Source organism: Botryllus schlosseri, chromosome 13 (assembly GCF_051294905.1).
Source record: "Botryllus schlosseri isolate E-star chromosome 13, Bs_hap1, whole genome shotgun sequence".
NCBI classification, from domain to species: Eukaryota; Metazoa; Chordata; class Ascidiacea; order Stolidobranchia; family Styelidae; genus Botryllus; species Botryllus schlosseri.
In genome coordinates this window covers 799,562-820,300 of record NC_137248.1, presented here as the reverse complement: position 1 = coordinate 820,300, position 20,739 = coordinate 799,562, and the positions used below count along the sequence as shown (strand labels likewise).

Sequence of the window (20,739 nt, the reverse complement as noted above, 5' to 3'; positions counted from 1 at the left end):
CTTTAAAGTGCTACCTCCAATAAAATTTTGCAAGACTTGGCTTAGTAAATAGTACGTGCTATTGGTGATTGTTCAGATCCCCGGAATTGATCAACACACAATAAAATTAACGCAGCGGTGAACTAGTAACCGTAAACGCACCTCCGTAAATATATGTATCTACCCCGGTGCTCAGCTAACAGAAATATAGGAAGAGTTAGAAAATTTTCCAAATGTTGCGGGGTAGCATCAATTTACATACGTAAATGCCGAATAATACACGGGTCAGATAAACTTCCTGATGTTGACGAACTCATGCGTGCGATATATATATAAACCGCCGTAAACTACACTTTCGCACAATACTAAAAGAACTTGAAATAACATAAATATGTAATTTTATTTGTATATGTGCTATCAATTAGTGAGTCCACGATCTCCCTTGAATACATGTTCTGCAATATGAGCTCTTAGTACAACGAATCAGATTTTTCTATCACTACGTTTCGTGACCGATGATGGTGTACAAATAATAAAAACATTTCTGGAGATCACGTGTCGCTATTCAGGCGATTCTTGCTAATTGGAGGCACTGATAATATGAATCGCTGAATTGCAAATGAGCTACGAAATATTCGACCGGCATTTCAAAACAACATTTAATAAAGGAGACTATTACTGTAAAGATTTTTTTTCAAAAATGAGTCTATTCCCCACCAGAAATCCCGAAATTCCCCACCGTTTGGGAACCACTGCATTAGAGAGATGGTGTGTGTGAGAGAGAGATCGGTTTCATTTTCGCCTGCACTCTGCCCAATCGAGATACTGTGACTTGACTACAGACCAAGAGGACTCAGAGCAGGGGTGGCCAACCTTTTCGGCGAATGCGCCACATGAGATTTACGAAACATTGCGCGGGCTACTGGAATGTTGATCACATTTTACTGGTCGTCCGATAGGAGCGAACCGGATTAGGTAACGGTGAAAACAAGACTTGTCTTACTACGCATCAAAATCGGTAACTATTATAGTATATGCCATGAAAACTCAGCGTGCAATTGTGTTCTAGCCGAGCCAAGCGCGAAAATTTCGCAAAGATAACAAATGAATTCCGTCAATAATATTGTTGCTTGCATATCTGCACATCGCTAGGCTGATTTGGCAAGGACAGGATTATTAGGCGCTTGGACTTATCAATATCGAAGGTTTCGGCGAACATGCGATGCGCCTATTATTTTGTGCAAAGGTTTCATCGCCGACAATCTTTCTACGAGTCAGGGCATGGTATGGTATGGTATGGTATGGAAGTATGGTATGGTATGGATCGATATTTTGGTATGGAATATGGAACAATGCAAGTATGGTATGGAATGGAAGATTTTAATCTATGGTATGGAACGACATTTCCATACTTCCATACTTTGGTGTTTTATACATTTTATCGTGCAAGCTTCAAGAAGCGTACGTTGTTCGCTGTTCACGGAATATGATCGCTTTTGTTATGTGTGAACGTGAACTATTGAACGCTGTGTAGGATCAAATACACGCTTGTGCAACGGTTTTACGAGCACTTGGAATGACGTGACTTTGTGATGTAATAATGACAACAGTAATGTTGACCCGATATTCTATTGAGTCTAGACACGACGTCTCCGAGCATAGTCTATCATGTGACGCAATAATTGGTAATGTTGGCTACTCCAACTACCTCATTCCTTGAGTGACGACAGCTTACAAGCAATCATGATGCAACGTACTCAATGTGATTAATATATAATTACATTTCTTCTGAACATTATCCGCACATTTATACTATTTACATACCGAGCTATCTTATTGGTCATATCTCAAACGCTCTCGCATTAGGATTATAGATCAGGGAGTGGGGTAGATCTAGTTTGAAATTCTCGCCACACTAACCCCAACCAAATACTGTACTAATAATCACGCAGATCGCTGCAGTATTGATCGCCTGCAGCTGGGATATTTTATGGGTGCGCCTATAATATAAATTATTTTGCGAGTATTTACTTCAAACTTGCATGTGCCTCATGCCAATGTACCGGAAATGCGATGATATGTTATGGAGCAGGGGCGTGCAACTTCTCTAGTCGACGGGCCTGATATAGGAAAATTAGGTATGGCGGGTCGGATTGCTGAATGGATAAATTATTCGCCCATATATACAAGGAATAAATCGTATTTATTGATTGTATTTTGTCGACAGAAATGTCACTTCAAAGCCATTTCTCGCCAATAATGAAAATACAACGTGGATTTGAGAACGGCATTGTCATACAGGCGCCGCCATGTCTGCTTCTCTCTGATCAACTAACTCACAGTGCAATCCTCAATTAAGATTTCAAAGCGTTTGATAAGCCCCTTTACCCAAAATGTACCAAGATTCATTAGGGTTGAGTACATCGTAAATGCCGTTAATGCAAGTCTTATCGCTTCGAAGGACTTACACGTAAGCTCCACTCTCGCGCAGTGCGCAGACCTATATAATAACATGCAGTCACTAAAATTTGATGTTTAGGCAAGTAGTGGGGAATCTCGGCAGATTGGGGCCGCGGGCCACATGATCATGTAAGATGGGAAACTGTCCGCGGGGCGGACAAAATCACGTTGCGGGCCGTATGTTGCCAGTCCCTTTTGTGGACATTCCTAGATAACAATCTACTGACTATCTCATTTTGCTCGCGGAACCTGTCGAGTAGAGGTACACGGCACCTCACCACTGTGAACTAAACCTAACCAAAACAGACTCTGTAAAACTATTACCAGGAGTTACATTCGCATCATGGCTAAGTTTAAGCAATGATATATATACAATGATTGGAAACTGCCACGCCCCTTAACGCTATAAGATAGTTTCCCGGCGAAATCAGTCCGTCGCGGGATATGCTTGAGTACAGGAACGGGATTGCGTATGTCGACTGTGGTGGGGTGCTGCGATCGGCCTTGCTGGCATACTAATTCACTGATTTTCCCCAATCGGTTTAGTTTTTGTTGGTTTCTTGAGCATAGTGAGGCAGTGCTGCATAATAGGATGTAATACAACTTTTAACAATGCACATTTATCAAAGTACAGACTAGCTGCGAGGTATTTTAGCATCAGTTGCAACCATGCATTTACGACACAGCCTAAAGAATTTATAGATACTGTGGGTGAGCGTCAATATAGATGTACAGAACCTGGAAGGATTGTTGAAAGAGGATTTGAAATTTTTCTGGCAGCATTTACGTCACCTGATTTTTTAAAAGAGAAGGGTTGATTACGATGATTGTGTGAGCAACTAAGTTGTTTTAGATAGTATATATTGTAATATTGTGAGGCCGAATTCACCAAGGGCCGAGTTCACTGGCAACCATAGTATCAGTATAGCGATTGTACCTTCATAATATAATATAAAATCGAAACTAACATTGTACTGATTGGTAAAATGCTAACAGATATAACTTTTTACCGGGTCAGGCCGTTGAATTCACATTCCACATCAATGATGAGAATCGGCATTGTTCCAAACAATATTCCATCGGCAAAACAATGCACTAGAATGATATTGAGGATAATCACTCCATAGTTGGTATTGTGCACATCGACCTGGCGTGATATGTCGTACTACTCTCAATAGTTGAATCTTTCACACCGCGGTGTCCGAAAGCGTAGCTACCAATGCCCATTTATTAAAAATATACCTGGTAAACGTTTTGGCACTTTGATATGAACTACCCGTTGTGAAGTGTTCCCCATGCATTGCCTGTAAACCTTGAAAATTAACATGGAGTACTCGTTAAGATTGATAGCTGGAAGGATTGTACAAAATAGATGATTTATGCATTTGTGTACGTCTATGGTTTTTTTATGTATAACCTTCATAACTTTTCGCCATTTGCATCACGCTTTATGACCTGAGCATGAGCATCAACTTGCATTGTATGTGCTGCTACCCAGGTTATTTTTCCAGCAATGTAACTCCACAATCATCCAATGCCAAATCTCTCTCTTGAATATGCACATTGCTCATATATATTGCATATGCGGCAGTACGGAAAATACTTGACGGATTGAATAAATAACTTGATTTCAATAGTAGTTGACTGGCAAAACTGTGACATAACAAATTCCCATTCTGTAAGGCCCTTTTCATACCGGATTTACGAAACTCTTTCGGGAACAAGTTCCGAAACAGGCGATGTTCACATAGAGAAAAAATTACCGAAACAGTTCTGGGAAAAGAGCGCGTTCATACCTATTTAGAGTTACCGCGAACTTATGTTCATACAGGTCGTTTTTTCGGTAAATTCGCGGGAAATTATGGCCAGTATGAACGCGATTCTCCGTAAGTGTTGATAGTTACGAAACCATGTCTGTGGGGTGTTCCAGTTGTAATATGCTTGTGGAAAACAATGTGGGAGAGGCATATACGTGAGATGCGGAGAAGTTGGCTCCAACTTTTAGCTATGGGATGTTGCGGATATGCCTTCTCGAAGTGTATGGGGCTCTATACTCAATATCTGTATCAGCAATAGAGCCCGAGCATGTTCCTGGCTTGTATATTATCAACCGAAGCTGAGAGCAGAAACTGAAAGCCAGCAAAGAGGATAGAGTCCTGGAATGAAAAGAACCACCGAGGCGATCACATCTGTGTACGAGGTACAACAAAGTCAGTTTATCTTTGTGATTGCTGTATAATGGTTTGGGTAAATCTAATCTTATGTACACTGTACAGAAAAACCAGGGAAATCGAGAAATTCGTGAGAGAAACATTTGGTATACTCTGCGACGAGCTTCGAGACCATAACGAAAAGCAGCAAGCAAATTACACGAACTCAATTTCTCTTGCTTGCTGAGTAGCTGTCGCTCTTTGGAGGCTAGCCAATGAAGCCAATCGTTTATAGATCCAGGTAAACATCAGATGTATTTTAAGAAGGCAACCGTCACAAGTTGATTTTAATAAAAATTGCTGGTGCCTATAGTAGGGCTAGCCACAATGGTTCGAGTACTCGAATCTGAATCGAGTATTAACTTTATTGATTCGAGGCGAGTAGTAAAATACTACTTTTCGAGTAGGCTACTGAAATTATACTGAAAGTTGATTTACTAACGAGAATTATACCGTAGTTTTGATAAACTTTTCCACTGAGTAAGCCTGGAAACCTTGATTGGCCGTGTCGCAACATACGAGATATAGTACAAAGCTACAAACGTTGCTGGAAATAACACATTTCCGAAGTCATGACCATCCCATATAACACTGTCAAGCAGTGCAATGAAAACGGTATGGTCGAAAAAACATTTAAGTATCTTTAATGTGACGGACAATAGGCGTTATGTTCTTTATGGTGGCATAAAAGGTAGCCTACACATTTGAATTTTGGCATGGTACGTTGTGATGTCATCATGATGATAATCGACTCGAAGCGTAATAAGTGATTCAGAATCGAATCACTCAGGTACTCAATTTTGCCCAGCCCTAGTGCATAGTAATATTTCTATATTTGTCATGGCGGAATGTCAGCCAGTTTTTGCGTAGCATACCACTGCAAAAAGGTCAGACAAATTTGGTCTTGAATCATTATGTCAGAAAAAGAAGTCTGAAAGACCAATTGTTCTTGCCAAGTAGGCTACTTTCTGTCTCAAAAGTAAGACCCAAATTGATGGAAAATAGACTTAAACTGGAAACTAAGCAATCAACACAATGTCTTGGACTCGAGTCATAAAACCATGACTCGAACTCGACGCTCTGCTCGATGAGTTGAACTCGGATTTGACTCGGTGATAAATTGAAAATGACTCGACTTGAATCTAGTCAAAACTATTGAAGTGGGATCGACTTGTGACTTGGTTACAACCCTGCTCACTTGACTGAAATTGCTGAAAATGAGACCAAATTTGTATATTTATTGTAGTGTAGTCAGACATATACATCAACCTACTTATTTAGTTACTTTTAGTTACTAAAACTATATAGTTCTAGTTGTGGATTAGAAAAAGTGAATAGTTTCTGGTTCTAGTTGCGGATATTTGAAAGTGAGTAGTTCTAGTTCTAATAGCAGATTTCGAAAAGTTCAGGGTCGGCCAACCCGTGGCCCGCGAGTTAATTTCCGAAATTAGTAGTATTATCAAAAATGGATTGCACAGATTGTGAACTTGCAAGGCCAATCAAAAATTTGATTAGTCTGGCCGCAGCACTTGAGATGTGATGACTGAAATATCAGTTCCGACGCATTGGTAGGTCTATGAGCCAGTCACATTTTGGTAGATCTTCATACACTACAATAAAGCAGAATACTTTGCGATAGATTAATCAAAAGATTAATCAATTTTCTACACACTTAGCGCAACATCTTGTCACTCGATTTCTTGCTTTTAATATTGTTAGCCCTTTGTGAAAATGAAAGAACGCCTAATCTATCAGATTGAGTCTAACTATATATATATTCGCGACCTCCCGTTTGCGCTCGCAGAAAGACCGTCGACTATGAAACCTAGGCACAAAATGATTGCCGCATGTTGGACGAAGCTTTCGATATCGATATGTCCAGGTGCCGAATAGTCCAGTCCTTGCAAACTGAGCCCAGCGATATACAGCAGGCTTGCAATATAGTCAATGACAATATTATTAATTTATCAACTTCAAAAAATTTTCGTGCTTCGCGCGGCTAGTGGCTGGCAGAATAGTTCGTTAATCGAATGTGGTGATTTGGCTGAAAAGGTTGGCCACCGCTGTTCTAGTTGCTAGTTTAAAAAATTGAGTAGTTCTAGTTGAAGTTGCGCATTTTGAAATTCCAGTACTTTGTACAAGTCTGAGTGTTGTGGGTGGATAAAAAATTACCACAGCAACATTTGTACCAAACATGCATTTGCTGCATTCAAGTTTTTTCAGGACGACTTCATGATTGGGAGCCAGAGGGTTCCGTACTAGCCTACATAACTGATGACGCAGCCTATCCCTTTCAGCCCCGGCTCATGGAGCCTTTTCCCTGAAACACAAACAGAGCATAAGCTAAAGCTAATTTCAAATATGTAATATAAATTTCCTTTCTGCTGCCCTTAAAATTCACAATTGCTTTTTCAGAAACTTGGCAAAGCACACATGAAGGTTGAAAGATTTTGGTCGACGGAAGGCGCGGTGTTCAGCTTTTCTCATAAACTGCAATCCGCTAAGGCCAGAATGATACAGAGGATGGTATACGCAATGAAGACAAGACCTGGTGGTGATCCAAGTATCGCTGGCCCAGACGTCGGAAATGCCCTGTGTGACTTTCTCAATAAACAATGCTCTTGCTTAACCAGATGTGTTTGTGCTGTTTCATTTTATTCATGAGAGAAACTATAACTTAATGCACACTTGCACAGTTCCGCCTTTTCATCAGTATCCTCCATCTAGACCTGCGAAAAGATCAAATTAAGTTACACTTGCCTAACCTTGTATAACAAAGGAATGACTTGGTTGTAACAAGAAAATGAAGGCATAGGTGAAAACCAAATTATGGCTTGGATGATGTACGATGGCTTACCAGCCCGTTGGTACAATTTGAATTTTTGGTTAGTGAGTCAGAGCTAAGGACATCATTCTCTGCTGTGCTGCCACTATCAAAGCAGATGTTACTAAATCCCCTTTTCAGTAGGCGTATATGACGGTGACTAACCTACACACAGCATATCCGTGGTTAGAAACTTGCCTTTGATGTAGCAAATTTGGTAAGGGTTAAGATCACCTGCCAAATTAGTGTTGAAGTGCTAACGTTTTCAGGCAACTCACCCAATGCTGCATCATTTGGAGATGGTGTTCCATCTTTTTAGCCGTGCTCTGTTTACAAAACCACAGAAAAAAGAAGCTGACTAGTAGTCAGTGACTGCGTATTGTGAGCATACAGAATATAAATCCAAGAATAATGCATTACCAAGAAGATCAAAATGCCGCAGGTATCTGACCTCGAAATACAAGCAGCCTGAATGAACAGCGCGTTACGGTAACTAAAAGTTTGGTTGACAGCGTTTCGGGAACCCAGCTGCGCCATTCGTGTTCATACTCAGTCGGTCCCGTAAAAATCTCCGAAAATAAGCGCGTTCATACCGCCCCGAATCACCAGTGTTATGTTCACATAGAGGGGTTCCGGTAAACATTTTCGAGAAATGTTATTCCCGGAACCCCGGTATGAAAAGGGCCTAAATGTCTAATGCATAAATTTTTTACAGGATCGTTAACATTTTTTTATAAATTATAGTCCATTCTAACTTTCAAGAAAAGATTGTTCGTGTATTGAAACAGCCGCAAAGCAACCCACAGTCGCGAGGAAATTGAAAAGGATTCAGGGATCCTAATAAAAGTGCAAATCATTATCTTATGGGATTTCGGCACGCCAGGCCGTCCATGAGAAGCAACCATTTCATGTTCCACTTTGCTTCAGACATTGAGATATTTCCAAAGATTGTAGTCAATATGAATGTTACTTTGACGAATGGTGCCGGATTGGATTGATACTCATTGGATCGATTGATGCAGAGAAAAATAGTCTTGCTGAAAGACTATGCATATTATTCGAGTACGATAGAGGTGAAGAGATGGACACTACAATGCAACCTGTGGATAATTTCGTGTGCCTTGTGAATATGACAACCAAGTTCAGCTACAACTGCCATTTAAGCCATATTGCATTCCAGATAATATTTCTTCACTTGTACTAGCTGGAAAAAGATATGCCGCTACTGCAAAACTGGAGATATTCTTATGCCCCAGAAACAGCAACGAAATTCGTGAGCAGGAAAGCTTATCAAAGAGACAAGAAAACAACATCAATGATAAATTTGATACGGACATTTTTGCCAATCCATCGAGCAGACTACCTCATTATCACCAAGAGATTGAGTCTTGATCCGTTATTGGAATCATTTTTATTCTGATCAGGAAATCTGGCCGCACCTGCGATATGGTAATTTTCAAAGCATAATTGATTTCTAAAGAGGCTTGAAACATACTAGTGTTCAAATGCCATGGTACTTGATGCTTGAATGCCCTCCGATGTTCAACGTCATGTGAGATCGCTGCTCTACCATCTAACTGCTGTCCTGATATTGTCATTAAGAGAGGATAAGAAAGCTCGAAAAAATAACATTTGAGAATATATATTTTTGTTACGTGACAAGAAACATTGACGTTATCAACTACTAGGCACAGTTATTCGATTGTTCGTAATAGCACAGCACAGTTTCATAAATTACGACAAAAATAGATGCAGGCAGTACATTTATCGAATGGCTTAAACATAGGTATATCTGATATTGTAATTTGCATAAATATGAAAATCCCTTTTTGCTACATATTCACTTGACTTGAATGCTTTCCGTTAACTAGGATTTTGGTTCTTGTTATTCTGAATTTAGATGACAACAAGTCTGACATGATAACAAAAGTTGTTTATGCAGTTTTCAAGTGTTATAGTAAATGAAATACCCATACCCCGTATAAACTTCTCAATGATATTATGGTGTTGGTATCCTCATTGAAATTTAGACACGACTAGTATCAGAGCATTAAGGAGTCCATGAAGAGGTGAGGTATTTAAGCTGTTCAAAATCCTGCTTCTGTAATACCCATGCGATGACACATTGTTATGATTCTCGGATTCGATCAACTTCTTCCATGATCACCTGGACCGTTGAGGGAATAGATGGTGATGTGTAAGTTCGGAGATTTGTTGAGTGAAGGGGATTGTTGGATAGCCTCTATTCCGTCCCATTCTTCGAAGTCACCATCTCGCAAGTCAGCTATGATTGTAAGAGTTGACAGACAAACTGGACTGGACATGGACAACATTACAATTTAATGACTATACAAAGTATATGCTGTGAACAATCATTTATAGATCATTGGCTGTGTACAAGTCCATCAAACCTGACATGGACAATGGCAGGAACTTCCTACCTATTGTGGGTCGCTCTTGCGCACACATACACTTATAAGATATACCATCATATCATGGTAAATTGTACTCATGAAGTACCGTAGTTTGAAAAAGTAGGTTAAGACCAGGTTTTGCAGACGTTTCTTAGTCAATTGGATATTGAAATCTACTTGTTGAAGCAGAAAATGAACGGTCTGAAAAGTACACGAGTAGTATGAAGAAATGAGTTAGACTTTACTTTGTATACATCTGTTAGTCAATTGTATACTGTATCTAAAAGCTGCTGACGATTACTCCTGATATGTATCAAACAAAAATATTTTTATTTTTATTCATTTGTATATATGAGCATTCGGATCACAAGATGAATGTCCGTAACAGAGGAATAATGACTATTATTACTTCAAAAACGTGATGCTTTTTGCGATATCCTCAAGTAGGTTTTGCCAACTTTCACAACTTCAGAAGGCCTGACTCCAGAGTCAGTTTTAGAACCTGCCTGAATTGACTTGAAAAAATTAGAAATGACTTCGTGACTTGATTAAAAATTTGTAATGACTTGAAGATAGTGACCTGATCCCAACTCTAGCTCGTACTATGAAGTATCCACCTTTATTTGATACTGCGAGACCACCTCCGATCACAATGTTCATCACGTAGGCACACTGGTACATCAGTTTCGTCTGAATATTAAGCCATGCTACTGGTATTGGCCAAAACCTGTACAGTATGCACACAATTCACGTGCAAAAGAGGTCTCGATAAAAAACTTTTCACTACGTTAACGCCAGTTCCTGAAGAAAGATTGCTGGCGAACCGTTTGTTTACATCGATTTCATTCCTGTAGTGAAGCATGACTCGCGACGCGCTGAAACGCAGAGCTCACTGGAGTTTCCAATCATTGTATATATATCATTGGTTTAAGCCAGGGGTCGCCAACTCAAAATAGGTCGCGGGCCACTTTTCCAAATTCCTGGAGGCCGCGGGCCGCATGACATCAATATCGATATAAAAGTAGTCAACGCAGTTCAACAACCACGTCTGATAACTCTACGTTATTACAACGCTGTGCTTTCTAACCTAGGCGACGGTTATAGTCACCACAAAAGAACTAATATTTTATTGAACAAACACAAATACAACAAAAAGTATCATGATCATCAATGTCATTATATTTTGGACTATGAGCTGTACACGATACCTGACAATGACAACACTCTTTAGCCGCTAAAACAGGGGTGGCCAACATTTTTGTAATTCACGGCCGCATTTCGCGTACTCATGTAGCCTGCGGCCGCGTACCGGTGGTTAGTCGTGAAAAACTAGCTGGGGCCAAATACCCACGTTATCATGTCCATGTCCATTGCCGGTACACTCCGAACTAATCTATATGCACATATCGGCTTACTATGCGCACCAAATCGTTAGTAGTTATGTTGTAAAGAGCCACAGAGAACCAATCTGTAGTCGCGCGAAGCGCGAAAAATTTTTCATGTTCATGAGTGAATTTCGTCAATAAATATTAGTATAGTTTCACATATTACTATAAAATATTTATCCTTTCTCGGCCAATGTGATCAGATTCCCAGATACAGCTGATGCAGGGGGTATCTGTGAAAACTTAGGGTTGTTATTACAAGTGTCGACAGCCGCATAATTTTCCTTCTACTGCTGCAGATTGGCCACCCATGGATTGAAGAATCAATATTGGGGTTAGCTATACACGGTAGGCCTACTTGCTAGACAACTATCTCCTCGTAAAGCATGGTCTTTTGGAGCGCCCGAAGTCGCTTTGCAGGCGTCTCGGTCTTGGCAGTGGTGGGCCATTGCACGTCAAGGCAATATGCCCATTCGTACCAGCAAATTCTTTATCCATGGAATGATATTACCATGCCGAAGCCGTATCAACTAGTGAGTAATAGTGATAGTGGGCACATAGAATGGCTCACTTTGAAAAACAACAACATTATGTTTCAACTGAAATCAATTTTAGCGTTTCAACATGATTTACTAAGCGTTTTTCTGAATTTTTTTTCAAATCAGGTCGCGGGCCGCAAAATAGGACCTCGCGGGCCGCATGCGGCCCGCGGGCCGCGTGTTGGAGACCCCTGGTTTAAGCAATAACGACATCCGAAATATCAATAATATAGGTGCTCGAAAAGGTACTATACTTATGATATTGAAGTATTTGAAAGTATGGAATATGTATCAAGTATGGTATGGAACAATGTTGGTATGGTATGGAAAATTGCAAGTATGGTATGGAGAGAGTAAGGCAAGTATGGAGTATGAAAAATTCTCGTTCCATACCATACCATACCATGCCCTGCAGTACGAGTGCACACGCAAAGTGGTATGTTGGACGACACGTTCTTTCATAATTGCGAGTAGCCTATATTAGATAACCTAGGTTAGTTATCTATAGTTAGACTCAACTCTGGAGATGGTAACAATAGTATACCTATTCTACAAGTAAGAAATTGAGTGACAATATATCACGTAAAATTCTAAGAAAAATTTCAAGTCAAATAAATCTGCCACGAAATATTCTACTTTGTGGTCATATATACGAAGATGTACGATCTACGTTGCCTCTGGCTAGGCTACGCTAATGAGTCGGAACTGATATTTCAGCCATCACCATCACAAATTACACGGTCAGGCTAATCAAATTTTTGGTTGGCCAGGCAAGTTCACAATAAATTACATGGATAATTATATTTTTGATAATATGAATAATTTCGAAAATTACCTCGCGGGCCACTCAAAACTTTCTCGCGGACCACCGGCAGACCATCCCCTGCTATAGAGACTATATAGGCTATACTGTGAACGTCTTACATGTTATCGAGTCAGAACCACCATTTATCAATTCTCCAAGCTATGATGAGCGCATAGTGGAGAAACCGTGAATATCAGTTTTACGTGCGACCTGGCCCGGAATTGAACCCACGACCTACTGATTATTCGGACTTGTAACCGACACTTTATAGCTTCCTTCTAGGGGGCAGTTGGTAGGAATCGCGCCTTCGCCCTCAGTTTTGTGAGGCCAGTAGTGTAGGCCTAATAACAGAGAAATGCCGTACTTTTAGTTTTGAACTTGTCTTCGTGCGGCACGACTGCACAAGATTACCACGCAGAATACGATTCAATATTCCTATGCTATAGCAACTAGCTTATAAGTTTATATCCTTCATGTTTACACCATGTCAGATGGTAAAACATGCCAATTCGGTGTCCTCCGCTGTGTGCCTGCATGGGTGTAAAATCTGTCCATCACACAATTCCAGTAGACTATATCATCAAATGTCACAGCCGATAGTTACAACCTCTCGTGTGCCAGTCCTATACTCCTTCCGCGCGGGGGTAAATCTCGACGTGACATACACTTCTGTTTCTCGTGATCTAAATGGCTAACAATTGCTAGTGACTGTGGCAAATGAGCTGATAGAATAGAACTTCGTATCGGGTCATTATTTTTTAATGAATAATAAAGTGGAAACGGGCAACGCAGTACGCATATCTTAATTACAAATTACAATAAACGCCGTGTAGATGTGTTGCATTCGACATGACGAGACCTATGGTAGCCTACAAGTGTATGATGAAAGTGAATTAACAAATAAAATGAGAGAAATATATATGAGGTAAGAAAAATTAGTAAAAGTCAAAATAGGTAACATGAGTGACGTCGTATTACATTGGGTTGATCTGAGTGAACAGAATTTTAAAGTTGAAAACGAAAAAATGTCACGGTACGCGTCCAACCTCACGGAAACAGACTATAGAGTACTAACCTATGGATTACCTATAGTAGAATACTACCGCACAGGTTAGTAATAGACAGACGCCGGAAAGAGCAGTCTGAATCGACCAGAGCTACAAATTCAAATCAGTAGCACACGAACTCGGCGCCGAGTCTTCTTTTCCTCACTTTGCAATCAAACAAGTATTCCATCTCAGTCATCTGTCGCCCAATATCGGTGTCTATCCTGCTTCCATATTCATGACCTATAGCATTTAAAAATGTTAGTGCTGTAATAATGATCATTAGTGAGTAATCACCCGGACCAGACTTATACTACTAGAAAATTTTCAGCTTTTCCGAATCAGGATGGAATTATTTCTAGGCGATAGCTACCGTAGCCTACATTGTATTTTTCAAATCAGACTAGAATTAGAATTGCTGAGCTCGTAACAGAAATATTCAGTTCGTATATCAAATAAGATTTGATTCTCTTAAGCACGCGAATAGCAAATGTCTGAACAAGCTTGGCTCGTTTCGCACTATACAGTTCTCCTGTAGCATTTTCAGGAAACCCACAAATTAAAATAGAATTAAAATGTGTGCATTGAAGTATTTCAAAAATTATAATTAGATTACCAGCATTTCGCTCTAATTATAGTCTAATCACTTTAATACCAATTAGACAAGCGAGAATTTTCTAGTTGTGCGTGCAAGTCTGGCCAAGGCCGGTATGCGGTTTTCCTGTCCTGCGACGCACCTTTGGTATTCGGTAAATTGCTGGAAAAGACGGGAGTATGTTCCGGCAGTTCCTGAGGAGTCTTTGGCCTGCCCCTCGGGTCATATTCTTTCATAAATCCCCATTTCTCCTCCCTGCAGAAACGAAGTTATATCAGGAGTGACGAGCAATGAGCATGCGCCGCGCCTCATTAAACCTATGGTCCTCTGCAAGTCTAAATAAATTAGGTTATAACCGCAAAATACTACAGTCTTCATAATTATAATCAGTGGTTCTAACACACAATGTACAATGCGGTACACAAGATAAAATGCGATGTCATGATCTGCTAACCGGGACATAAATTCGCATTTAGAATAGGCATTCCCTGCAGGGACAGCGCCATAACAATTTGACGCATCCAGAGTACATTTATAATGACGTTGCAGCATGAGTCTTACCATGTACCTGTACCTATACGCTTGTTACCGAATATGTTCCCACCCACTTGATTATAGCAAGGTCATGAGCGGATCTTGATTTTGAGAATCCGACAGCTTTGATATCTGCCGCAATCACTTCTCGTTAAAACTATACGAAAAGACTCTTGGAGACATACAGAACTTCAATATACAATTAAATAGTATATTGATATTGAAATATATTGATATTGAAATTATTTTCGGGAGTAATCGTCAGCAATTAGTAGAGAATTGAAAAGGACATCTTATGTCAGTCCTAATCCCTATTCAAAGCTAAGACCACGGGCTTCCTAATTGGCGCGACTGCGAATCACAACGCCCGATATATGCCGCAGATCACGGTTTGATTCCCCGACATCGAAGACATTTGTGACAATGGAAATCTCACTTCCGTGAACGACATGCTTGTGAAAACTACCAATCTGATGGTCAACTAACTACTCGTCTTGAGTAGTTCTAGCTCTAGTTGTGCATTTATATAAGATTTAGTTGCCGAACAACTATATAGAAAGCAATTGTGGCCGTTAAGCGTGAATCGTGACACCGGTGTTCTGTTGTGTGATGTTCTTGCAGCCACTGCTAGCTCTGAGTCATCACTACTAATAGTGGCCAAGCCAAGGGTTGAAAGCCCTCACATGTCAAACCTGAAACCCTGACCTATTGAAATGCCCATTCGATCTCCAATATTTCTTTGCTCATTTGCAATGTAGTTCGGAATCTAGTTCATTAGTTGCCAATTTTTTTAAGGTCGTCAGTTCTATAGTTCTAGTTGTTAGTTTTGCAAAGTGAGCAGTTTTGATTCCATTGGCACATTTTGAAAATACATTGTAGGCACATGTACAAGTCCTTCTGAGAATCAAAAAGCAAGCAAACCAGATTTCAAGGCCTTTCCATTCTCCCTCGACTCTTTCGCGCCAAATCTTATTCTGCGAAACCTCGTCCCGGTCTACAGGATCCTTGCGTTTGGCCGGCGAAGTCCCCGATGTCGGAGCTGGCTTATTCTCACTGACGGCGCGAAAGGGAGTTGTTGTTTTTCCAAGCGGCAGACGGTAACCGGCAGAAGTGGTCCGTAAATCCATTATGATCCGACAAAGAGACGTGACGACATAAATGAATTTTTGTAAGTAGCTTCTAATTCAAAGAGAATAGTAATAAAATTGGTTTATGTAAATCTGGTTTCGTTTTTATTAGTATCTATATCTGCAGAGCAAAAATGAATCTCTGGACTGCTTCTCAATGGAGCCTAATACTCTATTCAGAATAGAATCGTCGAATGATTGTGTCCAGCAGCCCTACCTCTCAACCAGGTCTGGTCTTCACTTCTTGGCTTGGCTGTTGTTATCTATTCAGGAAGGTTCAATAAGGTTAAAGTTGTAACAAAAGAAATTTGAACGAAAACACGGATCGACTCTTGTAACGTACAATAGATGTATTGTTTCCCAACGGACGAAACTGCGATTTGTACCAGATTATGGAATTTGAAACGAGCCAAGATAACATCGATGTATGGTTCAGTCGATGAACCAGAAAGTTGTAGATCAAAATTGCTCTATTCGTTTTTTATACTCTTGGTCGAATCTAGCCTTCATGTAGCTGTCTTGCGATTATAGAACTAATGTCGAAATGATTTCGAAGACATTATCCCTCATCCTGGAATATTTAACCCTGTAACTTAATATAAATAGGGCTGGCCACAATAATTCGAGTATCAATTTTAGAGATTTCAGTCTAGTAGTGAGATATGATTTTACGAGTGCTAAAATGATACGCTCATTAGCCACTAAAAGAGTTAATTTATCAACGGGCATTATAGTTTCGATACTATTCGTTGCATGTGGCAGGCTAGAAACCTCGACTGGCTGCATGCCACCATGCGAAATATGTATCACAAAGCTATACGCACGTTAGTAGAAAAAGACATATCTCATCTGTGAAGTCGTGATAAACCCACAAGATTGGCACTAAGTGCAATGAATTAACTACGGTCGAAAAATGGCAGATAATCTTCAATGTGATGTAGAACTGGCACTATATTCTTGGTTGTAGCATAAGAGGTATATATTTGAACTTTGGTTAGGTGATGCTAAAACTATGTTTATTTTTAATATGGGTGGAATTTAGTCACCGTGTCACTGTCTTGCGGTTATATATATAATGTAGAAGGAATTTGGAATTATTTACCCTCATCCTGAAAGATTTACCCCTATGACTCAATATATCTCGGCAATAGATAAATTAACCACCATAATGACAATTCATGGTTATTCCTGAACACATAACCTTCTGCCTTCTGAACACATAGCGTTTACGAGGCCAAAGTATCAATGATCGACGCGCGACGCCTTCAAATCGAGGTGGCTTTGTTTATCCGGTTGACAGGGAAACCAGAGACGGCGCTTTTCCGAGTCGCCATTTATCCTTAACAATGAGGCGGAGAAAAACGGATTCCTCAGTTCGTCGCGTCACAAAGAAATAATTAACACCGGACTTTAAATCGTCGATAATGGTAACACAATATAGCCACTCATAGGCGGCTGATTTTATGATGTCTCAAACAATTGATGCTTCTGTATCATTTCTTGTGTCAATACTCGAGACAAATATGGAAACAGTTCAAACCAAACCAAGTGTTTGTTGAGTCAGACAGTTTCCTAACATTATAGCAACATGACTTTGGATCTCGTCGATAATACCCAGTACACAACCGTGGTGAATTCTTGTGTCTCAACCTTTACATTTTAAACAAATGGTATATTTACGTTCTGTAGTCCAAGAATAAGTCCCTTGCTATACAGTGAGCTAATTTAGTCAATTACGACTTGACTTTCACTATACCTATCTTCTCCGCTATATTGTGTCGCTCCTAATTAGTTCTTCATCGGCGACTTAGCTGTAGGCAATGTTCCCCCTAAGCTGCGCACGTGCACAAATGCGCAGTGCTAACAAGGTCTCTGCGCACAGAAAGTGATGATCTTTTTTAGTCGTTGCGCACTACTGTCCAAGGGACCGTGCAGTGAGGTGGTGAGTGCGCGCAGACTCGTCAAAAATTAGAGGGAACATTGGTTGTAGGCCTAATTGTGTGGCTTATTGTAGTGATCTTTTCAGCTTTAGATAGTATGTAGCAAAGATCATTACAACTATCGTATACCTTGGTCCATATGACTGTAGATGTGGCCGTTAACACGTAGCCTAATTCAATAAGCACATAGCGGTCGTTACCATGCAATGTGAATTTATGAATTGGCTTGCAAGCCATCAGTCTTCACAATAATACCTTAATAATCACACGCATGAAGTTCGTCATTCCTTGATTATAATAATCGTGCTTCGAGAGAGATTCTGTCAGATTCACCATCTTCCTAATCGCTAACTCGGATCAGGCTCAAGCCTATACCTGACACTAGGTTAGATTGTATGTCACTACAGTATCTCTGTCAGTATGAAACGAAAAGCTGTATACATAGGCTTTGTTGGTTTTATGGTTATTGGGGTTCGGCTTTATGGTTCTTGGGCTTGTTCTCCGATCGCTTGTGGCCCGATATACTCCTGACATGGATTTGCTTTTACGCTTTGTCGTGAATTGCTTTATGAGGTCGTTGCCATTGCGAATTGCTCTACATATGCTGAGCAAGTTTTAGAACGCAACGAAAACGGCTGGAGTTCTTCGAAGCCACGGAAAATCTTTATAAAAAGGAGACGCATGATGTGATGATGTTCACAAATATCGATCGACACCATCCTATCTTCTCATTGTACCGCAGTCTTAAAGAGATTTGAAATGATGAGATTATTAATAGACTGATACTGATCAACGCAATAGTTGTCGCGGAGGTCTTGTGCCCGAGAAAGGCGCCGCCATATTTGTGAGACTGGGCGTTCTTCTGCTTCTACAATTTGAAAATGCCATGAGCAAGGTATTTACAAGTGATGGTACAGAAACCATAAACGGGCTGTCAGCTATTCGAAGTCGCACACTACGAGTCAATTTAATATGGATGTTTGGTGTTCAGGTAATATACATTTTAATAATATATTCATTACATAAATATATGGAAACCCGAAGCTGTACCCCAAAAAGTCTGTTCAGGTAATCCTTTACGCCTGTTCGCCGGCATGCTGCCGTATCGCTATAGAAGTAATAATCGAAATGCGATCGTGAATATAGAGAAAAGGTTGGATATTCCTGACTATGGTATCAATATATGAATAAAAATTATCCGATTTGGCCCAAAGACTGTGTTGCTAGCGCTTTGTATTAGCATTGCTGCATGTCAGCTGTTGAACCTTTTCATCTCCTTGATATTGTGGGGATGTATGACAATGGCTCGGAATCTATCGTTATCGCAACTCGCTACGAGTTGCATGAAATGCCAAGCGCACGTTTTAAGGTCAATTTCATGTTTCATTTTTTTCGGTTCGTAGTCAATTATGCGAGTGGGCATTACATAAATTTGTACAGAATTAAACAGGGTCTTATCAAAAATACTCAGTATCGATATGAAGACAAATGCGCACCCACCTTGCCATGCTTTCTTTCCCAGTGGCAAACAGCAGCTGCGTAGTCCGCGCTAAACTATTAAATCTGCGTAAGGGTGAAAATTTCAGCCCTCTCTCGCTTAAAATTCACGACATATTTCTTGGAGCAATCTGAGGAGATACTATAACAAATCAAGCCATCACCTAGCAGACTTGGACAACTAGATTATTCTATAGTTGTCTAATTTGGCTAAATATAAAGAAATGACGATAATATAATTCTAATCTAATTTATGAAATGTTTCTGAGCTCTAATTTTAATTCTAATTTCTGGTTTTTCTGAAAATGCCACAGGACAACTGCATAGTGCGAAACGAGCCATGCAAGCTCGCTGTACAGACATTTGCCATTCTCGTGCTTATCAGAATCAACTATGATCTGATATGAGCTGAATTGATTTTTGTTCCATCTTTCTGATACAAAATTTAGCGCAATTTCCAAGTTTTTGCGAATTCAGTCATTCTAATGGTAAACTAATTCGAAAAAATGCTGTAGCTATAATTCTAATCTTATCAGGAAAATCTGAAAATATTCCTGGTGTCACAGAGGTCTTGCTGGCTCGACTCACTCCCCTTTCGAGCTCGTGACATATTCTCACAATATCGTGAGCTGTGACAGACGCCTCCTCTCAAAGAAACGTCTGTTTCGACACAAATATGCTGAAATGAAATATCTATTCAACACTGCAACCGCGGGTAAACATGAAATGTTCTGTTCCGGCTGTTTTGCCACAAGCGGCGGCGACGAAACACTTCACAAAACAAAGAGAGGACACTTTCCGTACTCGAGTGGGGTTCGATACTTTCGCTATGCTATACCCTATACGCCCTTCAATTTGTCTTGCCTGTCGTGCCCTCGAAGAATTTGAGACTACATGTTCGAGCAACTAACAAGTTGGGCTGGGAAGACTGATCCGAATACTCTAATCCTAATCTTAATCGAGTAATAATTCTATAACGATTAGAGTCGTGTGATAAGAGATGATTTTTTTAGTACTGAAATGATACGCATGCTCCTTGCCAGCCAGAGTTAATTTATCAACGAGAATTATAGTTTCGATACTATTTGCCCAGTGGAAGTCCTGCATTCTTACCGAAAATAGTGTGTACTGTGTATATCAGCGCGTGCACCACCTACATCCGGGTTTGAATATATACACTTATACAGTATAGGCTATAGTATACACCCATAGGCTGGCACACGAAGCAAGAACCTGCCTCGAATTGTCTTCAATGTGATGCAGAATTAGCATTATATTCTGAGGTCACGTAAAAGCTACATATTTGGCCTTTTCACGTCATTATTACTGTTATGACGCCATACCGTTATCGGCGTTATGATACTCATATACTCACTCAGGCTCT

General features: G+C 40.1%; 1 protein-coding gene and 2 long non-coding RNA genes across 4 annotated transcripts; 1 reads left to right on the top strand and 2 right to left on the bottom strand.

The window, feature by feature from the left end:
* The first annotated feature begins 1,233 nt into the window (after positions 1-1,233).
* On the top strand, positions 1,234-7,283 carry LOC145453442 (uncharacterized). 2 transcript variants are annotated; one of them, XR_013919765.1, is made up of 3 exons: positions 1,234-4,639; positions 4,716-4,890; positions 7,065-7,283. It is a non-coding gene; the product is annotated as an uncharacterized LOC145453442 (long non-coding RNA). The 2 variants fall into 2 exon arrangements; XR_013919764.1 differs by having other exon boundaries at positions 1,234-4,649.
* Positions 7,284-13,215, bottom strand: LOC145453441 (uncharacterized). Its single transcript, XR_013919763.1, has 3 exons — positions 7,894-13,215; positions 7,752-7,799; positions 7,284-7,378 (listed from the first exon to the last, which is right to left on the bottom strand). It is a non-coding gene; the product is annotated as an uncharacterized LOC145453441 (long non-coding RNA).
* Positions 13,216-13,359: 144 nt separating this feature from the next.
* Positions 13,360-19,496, bottom strand: LOC145453437 (ciliary microtubule inner protein 5-like). Its single transcript, XM_080331424.1, has 3 exons — positions 15,713-19,496; positions 14,400-14,512; positions 13,360-13,905 (listed from the first exon to the last, which is right to left on the bottom strand). The coding sequence occupies exons 1-3, from the start codon at positions 15,916-15,918 to the stop codon at positions 13,787-13,789; spliced, it is 438 nt and encodes a 145-aa protein (XP_080187550.1). The 5' UTR covers positions 15,919-19,496; the 3' UTR covers positions 13,360-13,786.
* Between the last annotated feature and the right edge of the window lie 1,243 nt (positions 19,497-20,739).